Source organism: Petaurus breviceps, unplaced genomic scaffold (genome assembly GCF_028583685.1).
Source record: "Petaurus breviceps papuanus isolate PSGF00001 unplaced genomic scaffold, PetGlider_PUasm1.0 91041, whole genome shotgun sequence".
Lineage (NCBI taxonomy): Eukaryota > Metazoa > Chordata > Mammalia > Diprotodontia > Petauridae > Petaurus > Petaurus breviceps.
In genome coordinates, this window is record NW_027187400.1 from 10565601 (window position 1) to 10591266 (window position 25666).

Below are 25666 nucleotides of genomic sequence, written 5' to 3' on the forward strand. Positions count from 1 at the left end.
GACAAAGTTGAGATCTAAAGTTCTCTCCTCCAGGATTTAATTTCTTCAACTGTGAAATGATGGCATTGAACAGGGTCATCTCCCAGGACCGACTTAGCACTTCCATTCTTTGGGTCTGTGTCTTTACATCTCCAAAGTGAACATAATTCTTGCTTTCAATGGAGGAAGGTACCTAGAACCATGTCAACCTGGGCCCTTTTGTCCCTTCCCTTTTCCTAAATAATTTGTCTCTCTGGTTATAAGGGACAGGAACTGAAAAATTTATTCATACTAGAAAGTTAGGGCCTGTAGACACTCTCTCTTAGTTAATCCTATAAAAGAGGAATTTAGCAGGGAATAAACCCGAATTGGGGAATTTCAGGTGGTATGCAGAGGAGGGATGAATTTTGTGGTAGAGCAGGGAAAGGGTGTGCCTAAAACATCTCAAATTCTGCTGAACAGCTAGTCAGTATACCTAAGGACTTATAAAACCAGCAAAGCAAAGTGACTCCATAGACCTGAAAGTCTTGTTTGTAGGCTCAGTAGCCCTAACAATCCTCTAACAAGGAATGAGACAGAGTGGAAAGGTTATTGGTCTGGGCCAGAGGGTACTTGGATCAAAATCTCAGCTCTGCTACTCTTTGACCTTAGGCAAATTAATTACTTCCCTGGGCATCAATTTCCTAATCTGCAAATAAGGGGATTGGAAGAGATTACCACTAAAGTCCCTTTCTTCTCTGGCATTCCATGGTCCTTTCCATTTTTGACATCCAATATTGTAAGGCCCCTTCTAACTAGAAAATACTATATTCTAAAGGTCATGCCAGCTCTGATATTCTCTGTTCTAAGGACCCTCCCAGTTCTGACATTGCATGTTCTAAGGGCCGCCCCCCCCCCAGCTCTGACATCCTGTGTTCTAAGGGCCCTCCCAGCTCTGACATTCCATGTTCTAAGGCCTCTCCCTGCTCTTTAATTCCATGTTCTAATGCCTCTCCCAGCTCTAACACCCTGTGTTCTAAGGTTTCTCCCAGCTCTGACATCCCCTGTGCTCTAAGGGCCCTTCCAGCTCGGACATGCTATGTTCTGAGGTCCTTTGTAGCTCTAAAATTCTTTATTTTTATGTGGAGTCAAATTAGTTTGGGGGGGGGGATTCAGTGAGGGGAAGAATAGGGGCAGACAGAATCAGGGTTAACAGATCACACATCAGGGAAGATCAGGAACCCAGAGAAAATGCTATTGGCCCCATCCAACCCCACCAGGGAATTTTTTTCATTGACTTCCAGCCACACGGAATCCCCCTCTGCCAGCTTGAGGACCACACCCCCTGTGGTGACCTGGAAGGTGCTGTAGACAAAGTCACAGAAGGTCACCACTGCCTCCTTAGGTGCACCTCGGTTCGCCTTGGTGAGGATGACACATAGGTTGCCCCGTGAGCTGGCATGATAGGTGAAATAGTACATTCCTGGGGTCCGGCAGCTGAACTTGCCACTCCGGGGCTCATAATCGCTGCCCTCCCTGGTGATTATTCGGTCAAAGCGGATGGGTTGGTCCTTCCGCAGCTGACCGTGGATGCTCCTCGAGGCAGAGAAGGCTGACTTCACCACGTTGCTATAGTCTCCAAATTCACCTGGAGGCCCAGGGGGACCCAGGGGACCAGGGAAGCCTTTGGGACCAACGGGACCCTTCGGACCAACTTTCCCTGGGTTTCCAGGGCTCCCAGGATCTCCCTTTTCCCCAATTTCTCCTGAATCTCCAAACACTCCCGGCAGCCCTGACAAATCAGAGAAAAGGAAGTTGGTTAAATTCACAAACCTGGGGGAGAATCACTTAATCATTATACACACCATTAAAAATGCAATGTTAGAGATAGAAAGGGCCTCAGGAGGATGTCAGACCCTAGAGCATAGATCAGAAGAATGGAAAGAGGTGTTGGGACACAGAACATTAGAGCTGGAAAGGACCTGAGAGCTATACAATATTAGAACACGGAACACAGAGTGTCACATCTGGAAGAGATGTTACAACATGCAATGTTCGAGCCAGAAAGTACTTTATGATATAAATAAAAAGGAAATAGAATTCAGAATGTGGGATACTGGAGTTAGAACAGACATACATGTTAAAGCTGGAGGAAACATTAGAACATAGAATATTAGGGTTATGGATTTAGAAATGGAAAGGTGTTAGGGTTGGAAGGCACCTTCCAAAGAATGTTAGAACTGGAAGGAAACCCATTTATTGGTTTGGGCACTACCTGCTTAAAAGCTTTCATTGCCCAACTGAGTGTCAGAGGGGGGAAATGATTGGCTCAAGTAATATAGCAAACTGGCTGTAGGGGCTGACAGGTCAGCTCTTTTACCACTATATCATCGATATCCCTGTTGATTCTTGGGTTCTTTTTGGGGGGTGGGATACAGAAAGATATCATTCCTTCCCCTATGCCCCACCCCCAACCTCACTCCAATGGGATTAATTCCCCGACCCATGTTTGGGGGGGGGGGGAGGGATTGTGGAGGGAGAGCAAGCCCTGAAGGCTTGGAGAGAAGGGAGGAGGTTGGGGGAAGGAAATTCTCTGATAATCCAAGCCACAGATAACATCCATACCTTTCTCTCCCTTTATCCCAGGGCTACCATCCTTGCCATTGGTGCCAGACACCCCTGGTATTCCAGGAATCCCTGGGATGGCAGGGTGCCCAGTGCAGGGGACTTCACTCACTGTGACAACAGTTAGGGTCAGTGGGAGCAACGCCACCAATGCCCACTCCAAAGGTCCCATCTTCATCTCTGCTATTGCTGCTGCCTCCTAGAGGGATGAACAGACACACACAGACACCCTGATAAATACACACACACACACACACACACACACACACACACCCACACATTTCTTTCCTCAGTCCTTAGGGGATGCAAAGAGCCAGGGGAGAGCTTAAGGTGACTTTCTCTGATTCTAGGCATTTCAGTTAGAGAAAAAAATGTTCTCAGCATTACCATCGGAAACATATCAATCAGTAAATAGGCATTGGGGAGGCTAGGTGGCACAGTGAATAGAGCACCAGCCCTGGAGTCAGGAGGACCTGAGTTCAAATCTGGCCTCAGACACTTGACACACTAGCCATGTGACTTTGGGCAAGTCACTTAACCCCAATTGCCCTCCAAAAAGCAAAAAACAAAAAACAACAAAACCCCCCAGGCATTTATACCTATGTGCTAAGCACTGCATATACAAAGAAAAGTAAGAACAGGGTTCCTTATGTCCTCAAGGACCTTACATTCTAGTGGGAGAGACAGCATGGGTCCATACAAGACAGACCAGACTAGATGGGAAGACATTTTGGAAGGGAAGGCTCAAGCACCTGAGAATTGGGGAAAGGGATCAACTGTAGAAGGTGGTGTTTGAGTTGAGTCTTAAAGGCAGCCAATGTGCTCAGAGGGTAAGGGGAGAGAGCACCCAGGTATAGGGACAGCTAGTGCCAAGGCACTGAGCCAGATTGTCATGGGCAAGGAGCACCCAAGGAGGCCAGTGGGTCTGGATTGTGGAGTTTTGGGAGGGGGATGAGCTGTAGCAAGGTAGGAGAGGGCTAGGTTGGGAAGAATCTTAAATGCCAAGCAAGTGGTTTGATACTGATCCTGGAGATATGCTGGGAATGGGAGTGGTCACATGATCAAACCTGTGCTTTAGGAAAATCACTTTGGCAATTTGGTGGAGGATGCCGAAGAGTTGGGAGAGACTTGGGGTAGGGAACCCAATGGAGAGGCCACTGCAATAGTGCAGGTGAGGGATGATGAGGCCAGGACTGAGGCAGTGGTCATGTGAGTGGAAAGGAGTACATATAAGCAAGTGGTATTGTGAAGATAGAAATGAGAAGGCTTGGCAGCCCTTTGGGAAAGGTCCATTTCCTCTCTGGGCTTCCATTTTCTTCCTCAGGGAGTTAGATTTAGATGATGTCTCAATTCTGCTGCAGCTTTGAATTCTGTATACCTTCCAAAACCACAGTTTTTATCAGGTCACTAACTGCTCAAAAACTTTCATTGCCCAGTCTTCTACCTGGCATTCAAGGCTCTCCACTGTCTAACTCCAAGTCTCATTTCATCCTGTGGGCAGGAAATGGGTGAGAATCTAGGTCCCCTTGCTTACTAGCTAGGGAACTCTGGGAAAAGCACTGCATCTCCTCAGTGCCCTCATCGGTAAAGTGAGGGAGTTAGACAAGACCATTTTTTGGGTTCCTCCTAGGTCTGACATTTCACGTTCTAGGATTCTAAGGTTCCTTCCATTTCCTTCCATTCCTCTGCTCTAAGGCCCCTTCTCTCTTTAAAAGACTACATTCTGAGGTCCCTTTCATTGCTAATGTTCCTCTATTCCTGTCCAGGTCCAAAATTTTGTGTCCTAAAGACCCTCCTTGTTCTGACACTCTCTGTTCTAAGACCTCTCCCAGTTCTGACATTCTGTGTGATAAGGCCCCTCTCAGCTCTGACATTCTAGGTTCTAAAGTACTTTCTATGTTCTAGATTCCTTCCAGATCTAAATTCTAACATTCTGTAATTCTCCCCAATATAAATCCTCTGCTTCAGACAGCTTAGTCTACTAATACTTTTTCCCACCTCCATGCTTTTGCTTATCCCTTTCCCTCTCTCCAGAATGCTCTCTTTCCTCCCTCTCTGTCCCTCCACATCCAGACTTTCAAGACTTAGTTCACACTCACCTCCTCTCACTACTCTGAGCACTTACTGTCTGTACCACCCATGTGGCCTTTATCAAGCACTGTCCTGTATCACTATCTGTCCAATAGACTTGTGGACAGGGTTCCTTTTTGTCTTTGTATGCCCAATGCCTGGTGCATAGGAGCAGGGGCTTAATAATGCTTGTTGAATGTTAGTCACAAAATCTTAGGGCAGGAGGAGAGACTAGCCTGACCTTTACCTGAGCAAGAATCCCCTCTCCACCAACCCAGACAAATAGCCATCCAGCCTTCACTTAATGACCTCCAGGGACAGGGAACCCACGACCTCCCTGGTTGGTCTCATCTCCTTGGCTCCAGTGGGAGGACCTTGAGGCAGGCAGCTCTCCTGCTGTTCTTGAGATTGATCTTGCCAATAGTCAGCTGGGAGCTGTCCAGCCCCACCAGCCTTCAGTTCCCAGTGGGATCACTTAGCTGTTTGCTATGAGGGATTCAAAGAGATTTCCCAAACCCGACCTATGCCTGAATGTGTGGCTGGGGTGATACCCCACCTCTAATTTCATCCCCTGCCATCCTCATCCTCACCACCACCACCATTATTTTCAAAGGATTGCATTTCAGTGTTGGAAGAGATCAGTCAATGAGTATGTATTAGGGACAGCTAAGTGGCTCCATAGTGCACAGAGCATGGGTCCTGGAGTCAGGAGGGCCTGAGTTAAAATTCAGCACCAGACACTTACTAGCTTTGTGACCCTGGGACACAACCCCCATTGCCTCCTCCTCCCCAAAATACTTATTAAATACTTGCTCTAGGTCAGGCTCTGTGTGTGGCAATGGGGATGCCAAGCAAAGGAACGAAATGATTCCTCCTTTTAAGAAGGTTACAGTCTAATGGGGAGCTTAGGGTTCTGTAGCCTGACAGGTATCTGAGCAGACATCCCCTTGATAGCATTTCTGACAAGTGGACATTAAGCTTCCGGCTGAAGACCAACCAGTGATGGAGAGTTCACTGCTTCCCAATGCAGCCCAGGTATAGCTCTGATTTCTTCATGTTGAGCTGCAGTCGGCCTCTCTGAAACCTCAGCCTTATGGCCTAGTTACTTTTTTTGGATCCTTCTTCGCCTCTTCTTCTTTCTCCTCTTTCTCTTCTTTCCCTCCCTTCCCTCCTTTCCCTCCCTTCTTTCCTCCTTCCTTGTCCAGTCTGCCACCACTTCTGTTAGGTGATGATTTAGAGTTTACAGAGTACTTTCTTTAAAAATTGTTTTTACTGTTTGTTGATAGCTTACTATAGGCTAACATTGCCAAATATATCATCTCCTTTCCTCTCCCCAAAGAGCCATCCATTGTAACAAAGAATTAAAGGGGGGAAGCTTTTTATGAAAACTAAGTAATAAATCAGGCAAGTCTAACACCCCAAAGTCCCTCACCTTCCCAAGGAAAATAGAGAGGCATACTTTTCTCATCTTATTTCTCATCTCTTCTTCTGGGTCAAGCCTGGTCATAAATATACAGTATTTTTTGAGAGAGTTTTGGGAGAGTTTGGAAGAGTTGGGTGATTTACCTTACAAAGAACTTTCACACATGAAATTCACAAGATGCTTGAAATGAAGGTAGTGAAGGTATTAATGTCCCCATTTTATAGATGGATAAACTGAGACCTGCCTGGAGAGAGGAAACAATTTGCCCAAGGTCACAGGCCGGTTGATACACTGGAATTTGGAGTCCAGGAGTCCTGAGTTCAAATCCAACCTCAGAAACTTAGCAGTATGACTCTGGGAGAAAGTCACTTAAGCTCTGCCTCAGTTTCCTCAACTGTAAAATGGGGACAATCATAGTCCCTAACTTTCAGGGTTGTTGTAAAGCTCAAGTGAGAATGCACTTAGCAAAGTGGCTGGCGCAGAGTGGGTCTTTAATGAATGTTTGCTTCCCTCCCCACATGGATAGGAAGTGGGGGAGTCAGGACTCTAACCAACGTCTTTTGAGTCAAGATTCAGTTCTCCATCCCTCTAGTTCTCCTAACCCTGAGGCACATGCCGAATGTGTCTGTGTTAGACCCATTTCAAATGTGGGTTATCAAAGCAATATCTTCACATTACAGTTCTGTCTCAGACATGTTACATGGCTGCCTCAGACTACTGGAGCTGGAAGGGACTCCCCAGATCCTGTCATTTAATTGATAAAGAAACTGGGGCCCAAGGGCAGTCAGTGACTTCCTTAAGTTTACGCAGAAAGTTAGTGGTAAAGTCCAGGATGAGAATCCAGATCTCCCTTTCATTTCTCTGTCATTTCTGCTAGCCTGGGTTTCTGTGATGACCAATTATTAATCTCTCTCGATGGGTAGTCCCTATCTCTTTTAGGAGAGGTCAGAGAGTCGGAGAGTTATAAAACAATAAGATGAAACAGGATCTAGTCATCGGGGGGCTGGAGGTAGAGTGCTAGAGAAAGAAAAGATTTGTCTTCAGACGATTTGGAACTGGCAAGAAGGAGAGAGACTTCTCAGGAAGCCAGCAATTCTGAATTCCAACCAAAATCAGAGAGCATGAGAGTTGAGGTGCACAGAAATGCACAAGCCTCTAAGCTAAAGCTAGCGGAGGGGACAGAAGCAGGGGCTTGAGAGACCTGGCTCTAGTCCCTGCTCTTCCATTAACTGAATGCTGTAGGTTTCAGTTTCACAGCCTGTAAAATGAGACATTGGACTATGATCCTTCCCATCCCTAATAGGTACATGTTCTAAAGTTCTTCCCAGCTCTGCCATTTTATCTACTGAGGTCCTTCCCAGCTCTGAGAGTCTCTGTTCTAAAGTCCTTTCCATTTTTAACATTCTGTGGTCTCTAGATCTATGGATCAAATACTTGCCCTGCCTCCTCCCAACCGGGACTCAGTATCCCTATTATGTCACTGAAGCTCATGCTTACCTGGGTAGATCAGTCTCTTACAGTCTGAAGAGGTCCCCAGGATAACAGGAGTCTCTCATTGGAATCTGGTTGCTTTGAGCTCTGAGGGGAAGTGTCCATTCTCCCTCCCCCACTCCAGGGCAGAGAGCCAGGCCACAGACCCACACCCCCTTTCCCTTTCCTGTCCCTCTTTACTGCTCCATCAGGCAGTTTCAGGTCCTGTTGTGGAAGTCCAATTAGATATTTATGGCAAATGGACTGACCCTGTGGCTTTGGGGTGTCTAGTTCTGCCAGCTCAGCAGTAGTTGGGCAACTGCAAGGACAAAAAGTCTTGACTTCTCTTGCCCACTCAATAGGCCTTCTGACCTTAAGATCTTCTGAAGAAGATGGGGAAATTGAAACTGTTCTTTTCTTCCACACTCCCTGTCCTGCACACGCACATGAGGGCCCCAGGCTCTGACTTGTATCTGCACATCTTTCTGTAAGTTGCAGGAATAACCCAGAGCAAAAACATCAATTTAGTCATTTGTCCATTTTCTTCCCCTGAACCCACTTATTTCTGTGCTCCTTCCCCAACTTGACACTCCCCAATATGTCATCCCAAGTGATTCCCTTCTCTCTCCAGCCATTATCTGTCCATAGTACAAAAAATTTGAAATTTGTTAATCATAGGACTATAGAATGTTAAAGTTAGGATGGACCTTAGAACAGTGAATGTTAGAGATGGGAAGGACCTTAGAACACAGAATGTCAGGGCTGGGAGGGTCCTTAGAACACAGGATGTCAGAGCTGGGAGGGACCTTAGAACACAGAATGTCAGGGCTGGGAGGGCCCTTAGAACACAGAATGTTAGGGATGGGAGGGCCCTTAGAACACAGGATGTCAGAGTTGGGAGGGGTCTTAGAACCCAGGATGTCAGAGTTGCAAAGGACCTTAGAACACAGAAGGTCAGAGCCAGGAAGAGCCTTGGAACATAGAATGTCAGAACTACAATGCTTCTTGGCATGTAGAATGTATAGGCATCATAACACAGCGGACAGAGCATTACCAGTCTTTCCCATCTTGCCTCAAAAGTTAGCTATGTGACCTCAGGTAAATCACGTGGCCTCCCTGTGCCTCAGTTTCCTCAGGCATAAAGTGGGGCAGTTCAGCCTCTCAGGTCCCTTACAGTTCTACATCTATGCTCTTGTGGCAGAGCTGGAAATGATGGAAAACAGAGCATAGCACTAAGAGTTTGAGAGAAAAGAGATTGAGCCAGAAAAGGAAAAGGGAGAAAAGAAGTGTCCTGAGAGACACAGAAGTGGAGAAATCCCCCCAGGTTGCTTTTGGCTTCAGCCCAGATTGCAGCCTCCTCTCCCGACCTTTGTCCCCCACCAAGCAATGGCCAGACTCCAGCCTTCTGTCTCTCTTCTGCGTCTCTCTTCCCATCTTTTCCCTTCTGCTCCAAGTCCTCCTCACTCCACTGAACATCCAGTCTTGGCTTTGGTTCTGTGGGGTCAAAGGAAGAACGTCTGGGTGGTCAGATTAAAGATGCATTCCAGAAACTCAAGGACAGTTCAGGCAGAAGCTCCGTTGGAAACCTAATGGAACCATGGCCTAAAGTATGCAAATCAATTCAACATCAAAGGCTTCCACAGAAACCCAGGGATTTGTGATTTGCTGAAACTCAGGGCTACAGCAAGTTTCTTATACCTTGTTTAACTGGGGAGTAAGGGAGAGGGGTGGAGGGAAGGAAGATGGAGAAGGGAGTCAGACTGTTAGAATATTAGACTTCAAATGGACCTCAGAACATAGAATGTCAGAGCTGGGAGGACCCTTAGAACACAGGCTGTCAAAAGTGGGAGGGCCCTTAGGACACAGGATGTCAGAGCTGGGAGATACTTTAGCATACAGAATGTCAGAGCTGGGAGGAATCTTAGAACACAACATATGGGAGACAAGGTATGCTTCCTGGAAAGAATGCAAGATGGAGTCAGAGGACTTTGGTTTATGTGTTTGTTTAGGCATTTTCTACCTTTGTTATGTGAGGTGAAACACTGACTCTGTCTGTGTTTCAGGCTTCCTATCTACACAATGAGAAGGCCTGTTACATAGAGAAAGGGCAGGGTTTAGGTCTCCCCATTGACATATCTTGGACGTATGAGCTTAATTAGATAAGTCAGTGATCTAGGCAGCCATCTAGAACTATATGTTTTGGAGAAGGTGCTGGCTTGCACTGGGAGATGGACTTCCCTCACCTGGGATTTCCTTCTTCCACTAGAATGTCAGGTCCATATCTGTCCCTATCTTAAAGCTAGAGGGCTGGACAGGATGGCTCCTAGAGGCCCTTCCTAGACTGAAATCAATGATGCTCTGGGGATGATGGTCTTCTCTGCGTGAGAGGAGGAATGACTTGTCAGTTCTGGAAGGGACCAGAAAGCAATGGTTCAGTCCTACTCTTTGCTTTTATAGAGAAGGAATCTAAAGGCCAGTAAGTACAGTGATTAGAACACTGGGCCTGGAGTCAGGAAGACCTAAATTTAATCTGGCCTCAGATACTTACTAGCTGTGTGACCCTGGGCAAGTCTGTCTGCCTCAGTTTCCTCAATTGTAAAATCGGTATAACAACTTACTCCCCAGGATTATTGTGAGGATTACATGAGATAATATTGATAAAACACTTAACACAATGCTTGGCATGTCATAGGTGCTGTGTAAATGTTTACTCCCTTCCTACGCAGCTCCATCAGAGTTCAGATGTTGGACTAAAATGCAGATTTTCTCCCTCCCTGACTTTTTTTTTGAGGAAATTAGGGTTAAGTGACTGGCCCAGGGTCACACAGTTAGTAAGTGTCTGAGGCTGGATTTGAACTCAGGTCCTCCTGCTCTATCCACTGTACTATCTAGCTGTCCCCTCCCTGACTTTTTTTTTTTGTTTGGTTTTTTACTATTCAAGAAACCAAGATCTTTCTGGTTGATTGAGTTGGCTCATCAGGGTTCTTACAGGGTAGTGAATGAGTTTTAATATCTCTTAGAGAGTATTTTGTGTGTCCTGGCCATTGACCAAATACTGGATAATATGCACAGCAGGGAAGAACAATGATCAGATGCTTTAATTAGACCTCTGTGAGTGATTCTGTGATGATAGATGAGTCATTTGTTAAGTGAGCTCTTCTGTGTATGGCAAGATTCACATTAAAACATAAGGATAGGGGCTGGACTTACGATTTCCCGGGATAGGGAATTCCCAGTTGGGATATCCCCTCCACCAATGCAGATTGACACCCTCTATGCATTTTACATTCTTAGATAATTGCCTAGAGCTCTGAGAGGTTTTAGCCCAGGATCACACCAGTGTGTGTGTGTGTGTGTGTGTGTGTGTGTGTGTGTGTGTGTGTATGTGTGTGTGTGTGTGTTTGTGTGTGTGTGTGTGTCTGGTGGGGAGCTTCCTGGCTTTTAGGCTGGCTTGCTATCCACCATCCCAGGCTGTCCTTCCACATTCAAACATACTTGTGAAAATTCAAACACATTTTCAATGACTTTTAGTACTAATAGCTTTAATGAAGGCAGAAGAAACAAACAAACAAAAAACCCTTAAAACACATCTAAAGAACAAACCAACAAACAATTCTCCTTAATATTCGAGGGCCCCTTATAATTTCCAGGATGGCTTTCCAGAGGACTTAGGACTTGTAGATATCATCACCACAGCCAACATTTATTGAACACTACTGCGTCCAGGTCCATTGGTGTGGCTTCTGCCTTCTAGAAGCTCATGGCTGGATTCTGGAGGCAGGAGAGCTATGCATGAACAGTTAGCTACAACCCAGAGTAGTCTATGCTCAGAGCTAGATCGGGCCACAAAGGGGTCAGGAGCCTGGGAGGGAGAGATTGGTGTGGGATGGTCAGGTCAAGACAGTAAGACCAGAAAGACTCAGCTGATAGGCAGGGAGGAAGGAGAACCCTCCAATCAATCAACAAGTTTTTATTAAGTGCCTCCTAGGTGTCAAGTCCTAGGAGCACAGAGTAAAAAAAGCGAACCAGATCCTGCCCTCAAGGAGCTTCCATTCTATTTGTAGGAGAAAGAGCGTGAGGCAAGCAAGGGAGATGATGGGCAGAGAGAAGGCTAGACAAGCTGTCCTAAGGGCCTAGTCTGGGAAGAGCAGGAAGCCAGAGAAGATGCTATCAGAACCCTCAGTGCCAACCATGCCATTAAAATCGTTGACCTCCAGCCACACCTCCTCGCCGAATGCCACGCGGAGCAGGGCCCCGCCTGAAGTGACCTGCTTTTTGTTGGATAAGTGGTCACAGAAGGTGGCCTTTTTGGTACCACTCAGGGACAGGGAGAGGCACAAGTTGGCCGTCTGGGATGCGTGGTAGACAAAGTAATAGAGACCTGGAACCTTGCAGGTGAACTTGCCTGTGGTCACATCATAGTCCCCCTGAGGGTTGGTGATGTTCGTGTTGAATCTGACCAGTTTGTTGGCTTCTGGGTATTCCTGGGTCTTCCGTGTCACTGAGAACACCGACTGGTACTTCAGCTTGTATTTGCCGGGGGTACCTGGACTTCCTGGTGGACCCTGGGAGCCTGCATCACCAGGGGGCCCAGCTGGTCCCATGGGACCATTCTTCCCGGGGTGACCTGGGAGTCCTGGTTCTCCTTTCTGGCCCTTTGGCCCACGTATCCCAGGAATGGCTGGTATCCCTGTAGGAAGATGGGACATTTCAGAGAGGACAGCCCTATACTGGAACTCCATCAATCCATCAACGCGAATTTATGAAGCACGTATCATATTAGGTATTATGTTAGGTGCTGGGAATACAAAGACAAAAAGAAAATGACACCTCTGAGCCTCAGTGTTCTAGCCTATAGAGTGGGAAGAATGATACTTATACTGTCTCACTCACTGGGTTGTCACAGGGATGATGCTTTTATAAACCTTAACCTGCTGTACAAATATATTGTTATTGTTACTACCTCAGAATACATTAACAGAAACATGGCTTATTGTTATGAACAAGAACAATAACCCATAACTCACATCCCTATAGTGTGCTAAGGGCTTTCCTCATGACATTCCTCTGAGATGGGCAATGTGAGTAGTCTGACACCCATTTTACAGATGAGGAAACTAAGGTTTGGAGTCATGTCCAAGGTTCCACATGCATTCAATTCATGCCTGATGCTCTTGCTATATATAAAAGGGATTCCTGCTCGGGTAGAGTTTACTAGGACCACCCTTCCCCTTTCAGGTGCCATGGTTTTATAAGAAAGAGAAAGGAGTGGACAAGGAGGAAGAAAGATTTCCTGAAAGCTTCATATTTTAGGAGATATCCCATACATGTGTTTACCTCCCATCAGACTCCTCTCAGAAGTGAAGTCTCCCTTTCTCCCAATTCTTCCCATCCCCTAAAACTCAGCTCTGGGCCCACCTCCTCCATAAAGATCACCACAGCTCAGAACACTTAGAATGACAAACGAGCAGAGTCAGTTTAACTCCTACCTAAGACACTTGCCAGCTGTGTGCCCCTGGGTAAGTCACTAACTTCTCTGAGCCTCAGTTTCCCCTTCTGCAAAATGGGGAAAATAATGGCAGCCACCTCCTCAGGTTGTGCACCACGAATGAGAGTATATATGTGAAAATTGCTTTGTAAACCTTAGCTCTCTCTATAAAGGTGATTTATAACTAGGAGTTATTAGAAATAGTGTGTGCAGCACTTTGTAAACCTGGGTGTTCAATATCTCTGTGTGTTATTGTTGTTAGCTATTATTACTATCGTTCTTATTATTTGCATACACCTTGAACAGGTATATAGCCTTGAACACATGCACCGTCTTACACTGACATACAGTTACACAGATACATACAAAGTTCACAAGACTCCCGGCACACATTCACATGGACACAGGCACACGTGTACACAGCCTGTCAGACAGACAGACACACAATTTGCTACTGACATTGAACTTCCAGGTGGATGTGTATTAGCATTATATTGTTTCACTTGGTCATGTGTAGGGGTACCGTAAACCTACACATGTATAAACACACAAAGAGACTCCCTCACTGTGGACAGCCTTTCTCCCTGATTTCCTGCTGTATAGAGCTAGAAGCCCAATTCACGGCATACATATAAGCAGACATCTTCCCCTACCCACCCTTTGCCCACACCTCTGTGGTCAGATCCCAGCTCCATGCTTTTCTGGTCCCCTGGGGCTGTGGCCCCCTCCCCTCCTTTCTCTGCCTCGCTTAATTGATGACTAAGATCCTCAGGGTAGGGGAGGCAGGTTTGGCAGTGGTGAGCAGCTGCCACCATTGCTGTGCCCTGGGAGTCAGGAACTCTGGGTTCTAGCTCTCACTCTGCCACTTAATGGGCCCGTGATCTTGCACAGAAAGTGTCTTTTGCCTCAATTTCAATTTCCTTATCTGTAAAATGAGGGGATAGGACCGTTGCTGAGCTCGCCTCTCTTCTGCGGTCCCTGGCAGCTCTGAACTTCCAGAATGGGGTCCTGTGCCCTCAGGGGAGAGGGAATGAAGCATCCTGAGAGTCTCACTACTCCTTGAGCAGGGAATAGAATGCCCCCTGCCAGGTTTGCATTCCAAGGGGATGGGCATCTGCTAGCATCAGCCTGAAGCATCTCCTGTGAACAGGGGTGACTATACTATATAGCCAAGCACTGGGCACCTGGGACCCAAGGTAACCCCTTCCCTCTGCTCCCACTCCAATCTCTGCTCTTTCCCTTTCAGTCTCTTTTCTCAGACTGGCAGGACTCACCTGGTTCCCCCTTGGGCCCCTTCAGTCCATCTCGGCCATCTTTCCCTGGAACCCCAGGCAGGCCAGGCATTCCAGGGATCCCATAGCAGCTGGAGGCTGGGTCAGCCTGGGTCCCTCCCAGAAGGGCCAAGAGGAACAGGAGCCAATTTAGGCTGTGGTTCTGAGGGAGCTTCACATCCATCCTATAGAAAACCCAGCACCGATGAAGGAAGAAGCTTCCAGGCTCTCCCGTTGGAGAGTAGAACTTCCCTACCCCCAAAGAAAAACAACCAGGGGTACAGGGGATAGAAAGCCAAGCTGGGAGTCCAGCTGCCAGAGCTAGGCTAGCTGGGGGCCCCTCCCCCCCAGTCTTACCCTCCAGAAGAAAGGGCTTTCTCCCTGAGCCCAGGCTCTGAGGCTCAGAAAGGAAGATGGGACCCACTCTCTTTCTCCACTTCCACCTTTCCTGCCCTCCCACCCTTAATCCTTTCCTCCCCTCTCATTCCTATGTTCAGTAAGATTCTTAGGAGTCCCTGAGCTATGTCTCAGGACTGTGGGGATGATGGCATTTAGAATGTTGTCAGAATATAGACCATGAAGTCTGGAAGGGATCTTTCTTAGCACACAGAACGTCAGCTTGGGAAAACTTCAGAACATACAATGTCAGAGCCAGAAGAGATATTAGAGTATAAATTGTCAGGTCTGAGAGGGATCTCAGAACAGAGAATATTGGAGATTATCTCTAAAGATAATCTAGAGATGATTTTATAGATGAGAAAACTCCCTCCTTTTTCCTTCTCCCCATCCTCCCTCTTTTCCCTTGACTCCCTCAATATATTGTCATGCTAACCAGTCAACCATGGGAAGATGGTGGGAGGGAGAAATCTCAGTCTCACCTGGGGGCTGCTGCCTCTTGGGATGGAGCTGGAAGGCTCTAGGCCTGTTCTCAGAAGTGGTGCCTCAGTGGCTGCTGCTTCCCTCCTCAGAAAGCAGGAGGAAGTCTGGTCAATGGGGGAGGGATGGGAGCCCCGGGACACCATGTCCCTTCTTCTTCCCCCATCATCTCCTCCCTCCCTCTTTCCCTCACAGATCTCACATCCTCTTTTCCACTTGTTTCCCCCAAATAGGGACTCTGGGGATTGCTGAGCTAGGCTAACCACATGCAAACCCACCCAGATCTCTTCGAACCTTTGTGTTGACAAATATGGGGGTGCGGGGGACTAGGAGTCCCTTTCTCAAGAGGAAGGACAAAGCTGGCTTGGTCTGGTACTCAGATGGTGTGATTTACAGACTTGGAACATTAGGGCTGAAAAGGATCTTACAATAGAGAGGATTCTCACATAGAATGTTAGCTGAAAAGGCTCTTAGAAACCCATAAGTCAAGCCCTTGGGTTTTTTTCAGTTTTTAATTTTTATTAATGTCTTCCTTTTATATCACCTTTCCTTCTGGATTTATCCTTCTTCCCTTCCCTATCCATGAAATCTTCCCTTGAAATAAAGAGGGAAAGAGAAAAAGAAAAGAGACAAAGTCACAGCAAAGCTCACCAGTCCATGAACTGAGTCTGACAGGATAGACAGTGTTCCTCACCACCAGCCCCCCACCTCTGCCAAGAAGGGAGGCAGGTTTATTTCTTCATCTTGTCCTTTTGGCCAAACTTGTCAAATCCCTTATTTTATAGGTGAACTCCCTGAGACCCACAGTGGAGAGTTTGTGGCCTAATGCCACAGTCATGAGGTGTCAGGGTTAGGTCTCAAACCCAAGACCTCTGAATACAAGCCCGGTTCTTTTCATCTTACGGGGTGGCCTACATTCTCGCCACCATCTCCATCTCCATCTCCATCAGAACTCTGGTGAACCAGGCTCTGTTAGGGGATCTCTTGTCTGGAACAGGGTCTTCCAGTCACTGCAAGCCTCCTTCCCTCCCCTACCTACCCTCCCCAGCTCCTTCATTAGAATGGAATAATTTTGTTTTGACGTGGCAGACACATCCCAACAAACACACACATAGTGTTTTGAAGTAAGATTTGAATGTAATAAATGCAAGAGCTGAGTAGGAGGGAAGAAAACAATCCCTCAAGGAGCCTTTATTATACTTACTACATACTGATGGGAAGCCTCTTGCCTGTAGGCCCCATGTGACCCTCTAGGTCCTCAAGAGTGGTCCTTTGACTGAATCCAAACTTCACAGAACCAATTTGGCCACAGGTTCCCTGCTCCTGTGACTAGGCACTGTGTTAAGTTAGTGTTAAGAAAAGCAACAAGAGTCCCTGACCTCAAGAAGTTTACATTCTAATGAGGAAGAGAACAAGTAAATAATGAAAAAGACTATATTCAAAGTGGAATGGGGAAGTGGCACAGTGCATAGAGTCCTGGGCCTGGAGTCAGGAAAATCTGAGTTTAAATCCGGCCTCAGACACTTACTAGCTGTGTGATCCTGGGCGAGTCACTTAACCCAGTTTGCCTCAGTTTCCTCATCTGTAAAATGAGCTGTAGAAGGAAATGGCAATAGGGGTGGCCAGGTGGTGCCGTGAGTAAGAGTGCCGGCCCCAGCGTCGGAAGACCTGGGATCAGTTCTGGCCTCAGATACTCGGCATCCACACAAAAAATAACTGGCTGTGTAACCTTGAGCAAGTTGCTTAACCCCGATTGCTTTAAAAAAAAAAAAGGAAATGGCAAACCACTCCAGTATCTTTGCCAAGAAAACCTCAAATGGGGTCAGAGAGAGTCAGATATGACTGAACAACAATCAAAATATTCAGAGTAGATGAAAGGCGACTTTGGTGGGTTAGAGAAAGCTCTCGACTCCCTGTACAACCTTCCCCTCTCTCCACCTTGGACAGGCTTCAGGATTAATTTTCCTAAATCTCAAAAAGACCCTCTTCTGCTCAAGCACTTTCAATGGCTCTCATTGCCTCTAGCATTAAGCCCAGGCTCACCAGCTTGACTTTCAGGGCTCTCCAAGAGCTGATTAGAGTCAGTGTATAGGCCTTCTCATTCTCAATAATCAAATGTTTGCTTCATTTTTGTCTTTGGACACATAGTAGGCACTTAATTAAGGTTCGCTGGTTGATTTTAAGCTTTAGTTTCAGCATTCCTGAATTCAGATCCTGTGCTCAGCCCAAACCGGCTTCTGCATAGCTCAGCATGGCTCACAGTCTGGGAGGATTGGCATAGAGGCTTTAGTGACAACTCTCCTAGGGGGCAGCCCATTTTATACTCACCCCAAAGCTTCAGCCTGGGGACAAGAAGGCTGGAGGTCTTGTGACAGCAGGCAGAAGCATAAAACTGGGCCTGATGGAGTGGGGAGAGAGGGTACTGAAAAGCTCCTTATTCATGGCCCAGGCCCAGAATCTCTGGACTGATCCATATGAGGGGGACATTATGACAGGGTGTGCAAAGGGATGGGGATTTAGGAAGAACCTAGGTCAGGATGGAGGGGGTGTAGCTTCCTGCAAAAGAGGAGGAATCAGGTAATTACAGAATATTGAAGCTAAAAGGGCCCTTAGAATTCAGGATATCAGGGCTGGGAGGGCCCTTAGAACCCAGAATGTCAGAGCTGGGAGGGACCTTAGAACCCAGAATGTCAGAATTGGGAAGGCCCTTAGAACACAGAATGTCAGAGTTGGGAGGGTCCTTAGAACACAGGATATCAGAACTGGGAAGGCCCTTAGAACACAGGATGTCAGAGCTGGCAGGGCCCTTAGAACACAGAATGTTAGAGCTGGGAGGGCCCTTAGAAGACAGGATGTCAGAACTGGGAGGACCCTTAGAACCCAGAATGTAAAAGCTAGGAAGGCCCTTAAAGGCCATCTGGTTCAACTTGCATATTCTATATAGGAGTAATCTGAGGCTCAGAGAGAGGAAATGGTGACCCCAATGCCACACAAGGGCTCAGGGGCAGAGGCAGGACCCTGCTCCGTTCTCCTCCCTTCCTTCATCCTATTCTTTCAAGGCCTTGTTAGAAAACTGGCAAATCTAATTGGCTTATCTTTGCTCAGGTGTATTAATGACTCATAATGGCTTCATAGATGTTATGTTGTTTCTTCTGTGTTGTTCTATGTTGTTTCTTCTAGCTAACACTTATTCAAGGTCCTCCAATATCTTAATTCACAAAGCAGTAAAATGCTTGGAATTTCTCATGGATAGGAAAGAGATTCAAGGTGGCAGGATGGGGGAACATGTCTCAAGTCAGGGGGGAGTAGGAAAATTCAGGGCGAGAGAGTATATCTGAATGGCTCACCCTGATCTCGTCCCATGATTGGATGCACAACACCGAATCTGTGCTCTAAGCAGTAGAGGCCTAAGAGATGGGGTACAGTGTGGACCAAAGCCAGTGGGGAGACAGGGTCAGCCAAGTGTCATAGGAATCAGGTAGACCTGACTTTGAATTTTTAGACCCTTTGGAGCTGTGTGACCCTGGGAGAGTCACTTACCCTCTCTCAGTTTCAGTTTCCTCTCCTGTAAAACAGGGATAAAATAACCCCAATTTAACAGGGTTGTTGTAAAGATAAAAATATATAAAGTGCTTTACAAGCCTTTAAGGCTCTATTGTTTTTTTGGTTTTATTATTCTTATTATGATGGAGTGCTAAGTTCACAGACTCGGACCCATAGAGACTTGTGTGACCTTGGCTAAGTCACTTTCCTTTTCTGTGGGTTGGGTGATTGAACTAGACCCGCAGATGACCTCTCAGGACCTTCCAGCTCTAACATTCTAAATTTTAACTTTCTCTGTTCTAAGGTCCCGTCTTCTCTGTCCCCTCCTCCCCACCCCCCATCTGTGATTCTGTGATACCCTGGACTTCTGCTTCTACCGAGCCAATGCCGGTCCCTGTGGCTCCCCCCAGGCTGTGTGGGCCTGTCCTAGACAGAATCTCAGCCTTGGCCACGCTCATACCTGTGGCACCCGGCCGATGAACGGCTGGTAATGACCTTCATGCGCAGACCGGCATTGGCCAGCAGGTGGCGGCCATGGCCCGTGAAGAATGGCTGTCCTGAGTGAGGCACGTGGTTTGTCACCAGCTTTGGGCCACCCAGGACATTTTTCTCCACTCTGAGCTTTCTCAACACCTTCCTCCCCCACCCCCGCCCCTCCGCCCTTTCCAGTTTGGTGTCAGGACATGGCGGGAGAAATGAGGAGCCCTTGAAGATGCTTCTGAGGGTCTCATCCAGCGATGGGGGGAGAGGGGTGGGATTTAGGACAGAGAGACCTAGGGAGTGGTGGCTTGGTGAGGGGAGCAGCTGGCTTCCCCTCCACCCTCCCTGAGAATGCCTGCTCCCTTTCCCTTCCTCCCCTCCCTGTCCCCGAATCTTCCTCCCCAACCTCCCCATCCCCAACCCTTCATCTCCTGATCTACGTTCCCTATTCCCATGTCTATACAACTTATCCTTATCTCCATTTTCTTAACCCTATACACCCATTCCTATATCTTCAACTTCCTGGTCCTGTCTCTTCAACTATTCCTATCCCTGGTGCCTTTTCCTTGGCCCACATACTGAGTCTTCCATCCTCATGCCTCCCCAGGCCCATCCTTCTAGTCCCATTCTCCCAAGGACCATCCTTTATCAGCCCCTTCTTCCTTCGGGCCTTATTACGCTTTCCCATCCCCCTTTTCCTGATTCCACATTTTCCAATATCCCCTTCCCAGTCTTATAGCCCCATCTTCCCTAGGACCACCCTCTCTCAGCCTCATTCTCCTATAAGCGTTTCACCCCATCCTCACCTCATCCTTGCCTATCTCCACTCTAGCCCATACCAGTAGGAAAATAGGAAGAAGGCAGAAAGAACGGAATCACTGTGTTTATTCATTAAAACCTTGGTTCAGGTGGTTATATGCTGTGCTGAGGATGCAGGGGGATCACTGCCCCCTTCAGCACTGGGGATCTAGGGACAGGCAAAGGTGTCTTGGAAGGAGTGACTTCCAAGGTGGGTGCAGGGCTGTGGAAGAGAGAGGCAAATTTCAAACTATGAGTAAGACTGGATAGAAGGAGAGAGGACAGCCATCAGCACAGGGGTGCCAAAGTCCTGGAGAGGACCTTCAGAAGTGGGAGAGCCAAGCAGAAGGGCAGGCAGGCTTAGGCAAAGATGGTAGCTTTTGGCATGGAGTACTCATCCTCAGACGCTGCTTTGATGGCCCCAGGGTTGGGACAGAAGGAAGCTACTATGGCATTGGGGGCTCAAGGACAGGGAGACAGAGCATTCTGGATCCTGGAGCCAGAAAGAACCTCAAGAGACCAGTTACCTGGTCCATCACCTCCTGCCTTTGAGCAGGTTGTTGCAATAGCTTTCTTCTCACATTTTACAGAGAGGGCAAGAGAATGTGGTTACATGTGGAGGCCATGTGGGACAGTGCAAACACCAGGTCTGACATTGGCCATGTGGCTTAGGGCAAGCTGTCTTCTAGCTCCTAGTCTCAGTTTCCCCATCTGACAAACAAGGATAGTAGCCCTTCTCCTCCCTTCCTCCCAGGGTGTCTGCGAAGATGATGCTTTGGAAAGTTCTTAAAGTACTAAAAAATCGATGTTGTTTTAAAATGACTTGCCCAAGAGGCGGCAGGCTGGCATCGTGCAGTGGCACTGGGCTGGCATCCCACCACATCACTGTAACCTTGGCTACATCACTGTATTTCTCTGACAGCCTGATCTGTTTCCTCATCTGTAAAATCAAGGCATTGGCCATAATGACCTCTGAGGCCTCCTCCGGCTCCAGTCATGATTTTGTGTGGCTAGAAAAGATTAGAAGGGTGCAAGCTGAAATTCTGGTCTTTGCTGGACATTCCAAGCACTACACTCCAAGACTACCCTAGGACACCAAATTCAGTTGGAGGGGAAAAGCAGGAAGCCACTGAAGACACTGTCAATATCTTGACCATTGTAGATCTTGTTGCCCCGGTGAGGGTCGGTTTCGATCCACACCTCGTCCCTCTCAGTCAGTTTCAACACTGTGCCACCAGAGTTGACCTGATAAATTCCCTTACTGTTGTTATCACAGAAGCCCAAGGAGCGTCTTCTCTGGCCTGCCTTGGAGGTCACGATGAAGAGACAAAGGTCCCCAGTGGACACCACGTGGAAGGTAAAGTAGTAGTAGCCAGCGAAATTACAGATAAACTTGCCCGTGTTGCTCTGATAGCGGCCTTCCTGGTTGGTGATGATGCTGTCGAATATGACCACATTCCTGTCCTGTGGTGGGTTTTTCCGGACTGCTGAGAAGGCTGGCTTGACCTGGTTTTCAAGTCTTCCAGTTTCTCCCTTGGGGCCTCTCTCTCCAGGTATTCCCTGGGGTCCTTGGGGACCAGGTGGACCTCCAAAACCTTTATTCCCTGGCTTTCCAGGAAGGCCAGGTTCCCCCTCATCCCCCTTGAGACCCCGGACTCCTGTCCTTGCTGCTGCTGCCCCTGTTGTGAAAGAGATTTCAGTGATTGAGTGTGTGAGTCACCTGGGGAGACTGTGGTCTGAGCATCAGAGACCCCAACTTAGCTGTAGCAATTTTGGAGGGACCTTGAGGACTGTGCCCTAGGATGGGACATGGGTCACATGTGGGTAAAGCCTGTGTTTAAGTAAAGACCTGCAAGCATTAGAAGACACAATTTAAGAATACAGAGAGGCAGGTCTGGGAGGGCCCTTAGAACACAGGATGTCAGAGCTGGGAGGGCCCTTAGAACACAGGATGTCAGAGCTGGGGGGGCCTTAGAACACAGAATATACCTGGAAGGGGCCTTAAAACATAGAATGTTAGAATCTAGAATATTAGTAATGGAAAAGACTGAGATCCTCCAGTCCCACCCTTCTTACTCTAATGATGAGAGAAGGAAATTGACTTCCCTAAGGTCACACAGCTGGCTAGTGGCCAAGCTAGGCCCCAAGCCACATGTTGCCATTTCTCCCATTTGCTAGAACAGCTTGGGTAAATCTTTCTCAGAGATGAAAGAGGGAAGGATCACTCTCTTCTGTCTGAACTGGTTTGCTCAGTTGGGGAATGGGCACACTGGCCTCTATTTGTCTGGATCCTCGGAATCCACAGAACACAGACATCAGGGCAAATTGCCCAGTTCTTTTTTTTCCTATTTATTCAGGTGCTGTTGAATGAACACTGGATTTGGGAACAGAGAAGCTGAATTGGAACCCTGCTTCTGCTTCTTACCACTTGTGTGACCTTGCCCAAGTAACTTCTCTTCTCTGGGCCTCAGTTTCCACATCCACAAAGGGGTTGAACTAAGTGGCCTATGAGATCCTGTCTGACTCTAAATGGGTTTTTCCCATTTCCTAAGATCCTTTGCTTTCCTCTCATTCCCTGAAGGACAGAGATCAGACTGGGCTTAGTGAAGTTGGGGAGCTGAAAGTTCAGCTGGGTCCTGTCCCAAGCCTCTGTGCATTGACCCTTCTGTCTGGGCCTGGGGTTTGGGGAATTATAGAATGTACAGCTAGAAGAAATGACCTTGAAGATCATGCAGCCCATTTCCTTCATTTTTTTTTAAATGGGAGACATGGAGAGAGAGGGGGAGACGGAGGGGAAGAAAAATGGAAGCACAGAAACAAGCAAGACTTGGTCAGTCACTTAATCAGCCAGTGGCAAAACTGGGATTTCAGTCCCGATCTGAGGCCCCTCAGTCCTGTGCTCCCACCCCTACACCTCAGCTCACTGCTCCCTCTCCCCACAGCTCACCCTGCACAGCCCCCCTCCCCCTCGGCTGAGTGCCCCCCCCCCACCCAGCCCCCCCTGCAGCGCCCGCTCCGCGCCCCCTCCCCCCCCCCACCCCCTCCCCCTGGACTTGGGCTCACCGCCCTCTCCCCCCACTCCCCCTTCCCCCCCAGCTCACCCTGGGCGCTGGAGCTGGGTTGCCTGGGGTGGGGAGGAAGGTGTTTGTCCTGGAGGCCATGCTTACCTTGCTCACCACGATCCCCCTTAAGTCCTGGACGCCCATCCAGACCTGGGGCTCCAGGTCTCCCTGGCTGCCCATCAGGAGCTCTGCATACATTCTGTGGCAAGGTGGAGCCCAGGCACAGGGCCAGCATACAGGCTGCCAGCCAGGACCACAAGGCCATGCTGCCTGTGGGGAGAAAAGCCACACCAGGAGAGGCAGGTGCCCATTAATCCCCTTGTCTCATCCCCCTGCCCACAGGAGTCTGCCCTATTCAGGCCCATCCCAGTTGTGCCAGCCCCAGATAATATCACAGCCAGACACCTGTCTCTAAGCAGGCCTGTGGCACCAGGTGCAGCAAGCCCCCCCCCACTCTCCTTGGGCTATAGTGGCAGAAGTGAGGGCCCCCTGGAGCTGCTCCCAAGGGCAGGAATGAGAGAAGGGATTGAGAGGCAAAGGCATCAGAAGTTCAGGCTTGGTGCTCTGCTGGGAGGGAGGGCCAACAGAGAATGGGCCAAGGGAGAGGAGGGGGGCATCGAGCATGGGGGACCCCACCCACATTCCTTCTGAACTGACCCTCCATCCAACATCCTGAGGCCTGCTTCTCTTTTCATTTTCCTCTTTAAATTCTATCCTCCTCCCACCCCATTCTCCCCTATGGTCCTTCCCCCATATCAGCAGTTTCCCTCCTCTCCATTCCTTTTATCCCCAGATTCCTTAATTCCCTTCCTTCACCCCCAATTGTCATTCAGGTCTATCATCACCCCACCCCTCCCAGCTCTATCTCCTCAGCCCTCTCATCCTTTGGTCATTCTTCTCATCCCCTAACCATGAGACTGGTTCCCAGATGCTTCCAAGGCAATGTTTGGGAGCATCCTGACCCTGGAAATGATTTCCCAGCCTCAGCCCCAGCTCACTGGACCTGAACTCAGGTCCTAGTTCCCCTAAGCTGGGCTGAACTCTCAGGTCTTACCTGCCTCTAGGGTACTGGGCTTAGGTGGGACGCTTCCACCGACTGCCTGGCTCTGGCCGTCTGCACCCTCCAGAAAGGGGAGCCACTAGGGCCTGAAGGGAAATGACCTTACCCTTCCTTTAGAGACGGTGCCAACTTTCACATCCCTTCCCACTTCTCCTTTCCTGATCAGTTAACCCTGGTGGGGTTCCACCAGAGAAAAAGACAAGTTCAGCACAAATGGGGAGGTTTCTGAGAAATGAAAGGGGAAGCTGGGCTGAGGGAGGCCCCCTCTGGCAGGTAGCCTGGGGTCAGGGGGCTGGCAGGGCAGGGAAGCAGTCTGGATGGGGACAACAGACACATTTGTGGAAACCAGAACCTCCTTAAGAACCATGATGGGGGAGAGGAATAGCAATTAAGATTTGATCATTAATCAGTGTAGGCTCTAACCTTCTCCTTCCTGAGTCTGCTTCCTCCTCAGTGCAATGAGAGAGCTGAGCTTTGGATTCAAATTCCACACCTTTAATTCCCTACATGTTTGTCCTTAGGAAGTTATTTGACCCCTCCCCATGCCTCAGTTTCCTCATCTGTAAAATGGCAAAGATTGGGGGTGGGGTGGTTTGAACCAGAGGATATTCTAAGGCCCCTTCCAGTTTTAAATCTATGATGCTGTGTCTGACATTGCCAATTTTGAAGGAATGCTTACTACCACTTGCATCTCTGCCATACATGCTCTCTCCTACCCTCTTTCCATTCTCAAATCCTCTGTACCCTTCAAGGTTCAACTGAAGTCCCACTTCCTCCAGAAAGTCTCTCCTTACATCCTTATCCCTGCTCCTCAGAATATACTGTTTTCTCTTTGTCAGGTGGTAGTGAGCTCACCATTGCCAGAGGTGGGCAAGTTGAAGATGGATAAGGAACACAGTAGGGGATTCCTAAACTAGGAAAGCAATCGGGCTAATGGCCCTTAGGGTTCCATTTTAGCTCTGAGAATCTGGGAGTTCAGCTTTTGGCTTCCTCCATCCCTCATTCTACCTCCTCTGTATTGTCTAGAGTTCACACCTTCCTACCTGGTAGAGAAGAGCTCAAGATGCTGGCCAAGCACACGATTCTGTGACCAGCCCATGCTGATAAGGAGTGGGGGTGGGGGTGGGGGGGGGGGGGTGGGAATAATACATTCCATAGACCTTGGGTTTGAATCTTGGCTCTGGTCCCTGCTTCCCTCAATGAGCCTTAGTTTCCTTCTCTGTAAAATGAGGGAGTTGGACTAGATGGTCTCTACAATTTCTTCTGACTAAACCAATCATTTTTTCATGTCAGCCCTTCTCCCAAATTCCAGCCCTCCACTTACCCTGGGAGGACACGTGAATGACCCAGACAGGGAAGGCAGCTGCTTCCTGGAGGGAGCTCAGAGTGGCATCTTGACTGGCTTAGGGGTCTCCTGCTCCCTGGCAGCAGCTTCTCAGAGCCCAGGGACCACCTGCTTCCCCTAGGAATGCCATGGGCCAGCTAAGGGAATGGACAATGCACAGTGAGTGTGTCCTGGGGGGCGGGATCTCTGAGGGTCAC

General features: G+C 48.3%; 2 protein-coding genes across 2 annotated transcripts; both read right to left on the minus strand.

Moving 5' to 3' along the window:
* Window positions 1-1175: 1175 nt before the first annotated feature.
* On the minus strand, window positions 1176-24262 carry LOC138154293 (collagen alpha-2(VIII) chain-like). The gene is made up of 7 exons (XM_069078919.1): window positions 24119-24262; window positions 23170-23334; window positions 21109-21681; window positions 19185-19281; window positions 15184-15265; window positions 2584-2782; window positions 1176-1750 (listed from the first exon to the last, which is right to left on the minus strand). The coding sequence occupies exons 2-7, from the start codon at window positions 23327-23329 to the stop codon at window positions 1176-1178; spliced, it is 1686 nt and encodes a 561-aa protein (XP_068935020.1). The 5' UTR covers window positions 23330-23334; window positions 24119-24262.
* On the minus strand, window positions 11072-15373 carry C1QC (complement C1q C chain). Its single transcript, XM_069078772.1, has 3 exons — window positions 15184-15373; window positions 14309-14490; window positions 11072-12236 (listed from the first exon to the last, which is right to left on the minus strand). Exons 2-3 carry the CDS (start codon window positions 14487-14489, stop codon window positions 11680-11682), a joined length of 738 nt encoding a protein of 245 aa, XP_068934873.1. The 5' UTR covers window position 14490; window positions 15184-15373; the 3' UTR covers window positions 11072-11679.
* Window positions 24263-25666: the final 1404 nt, after the last annotated feature.

Bases quoted from the DNA above. Each gene is read 5' to 3' on its own strand.
- C1QC (XM_069078772.1), bottom strand. From the start codon at position 14,489: ATGGATGTGAAGCTCCCTCAGAACCACAGCCTAAATTGGCTCCTGTTC. The intron at 12,237-14,308 runs GTGAGTCCTGCC...ATCTTCCTACAG, and splicing joins GGGGCCCAAGGGGGAACCAG to GGATACCAGCCATTCCTGGG.
- LOC138154293 (XM_069078919.1), bottom strand. From the start codon at position 23,329: ATGGCCTTGTGGTCCTGGCTGGCAGCCTGTATGCTGGCCCTGTGCCTG. The intron at 19,282-21,108 runs ACTGAATTTGGT...TGCCTCACTCAG, and splicing joins CTTCCTGCTTTTCCCCTCCA to GACAGCCATTCTTCACGGGC. The intron at 1,751-2,583 runs GTATGGATGTTA...CTGATTTGTCAG, and splicing joins TGGGATAAAGGGAGAGAAAG to GGCTGCCGGGAGTGTTTGGA.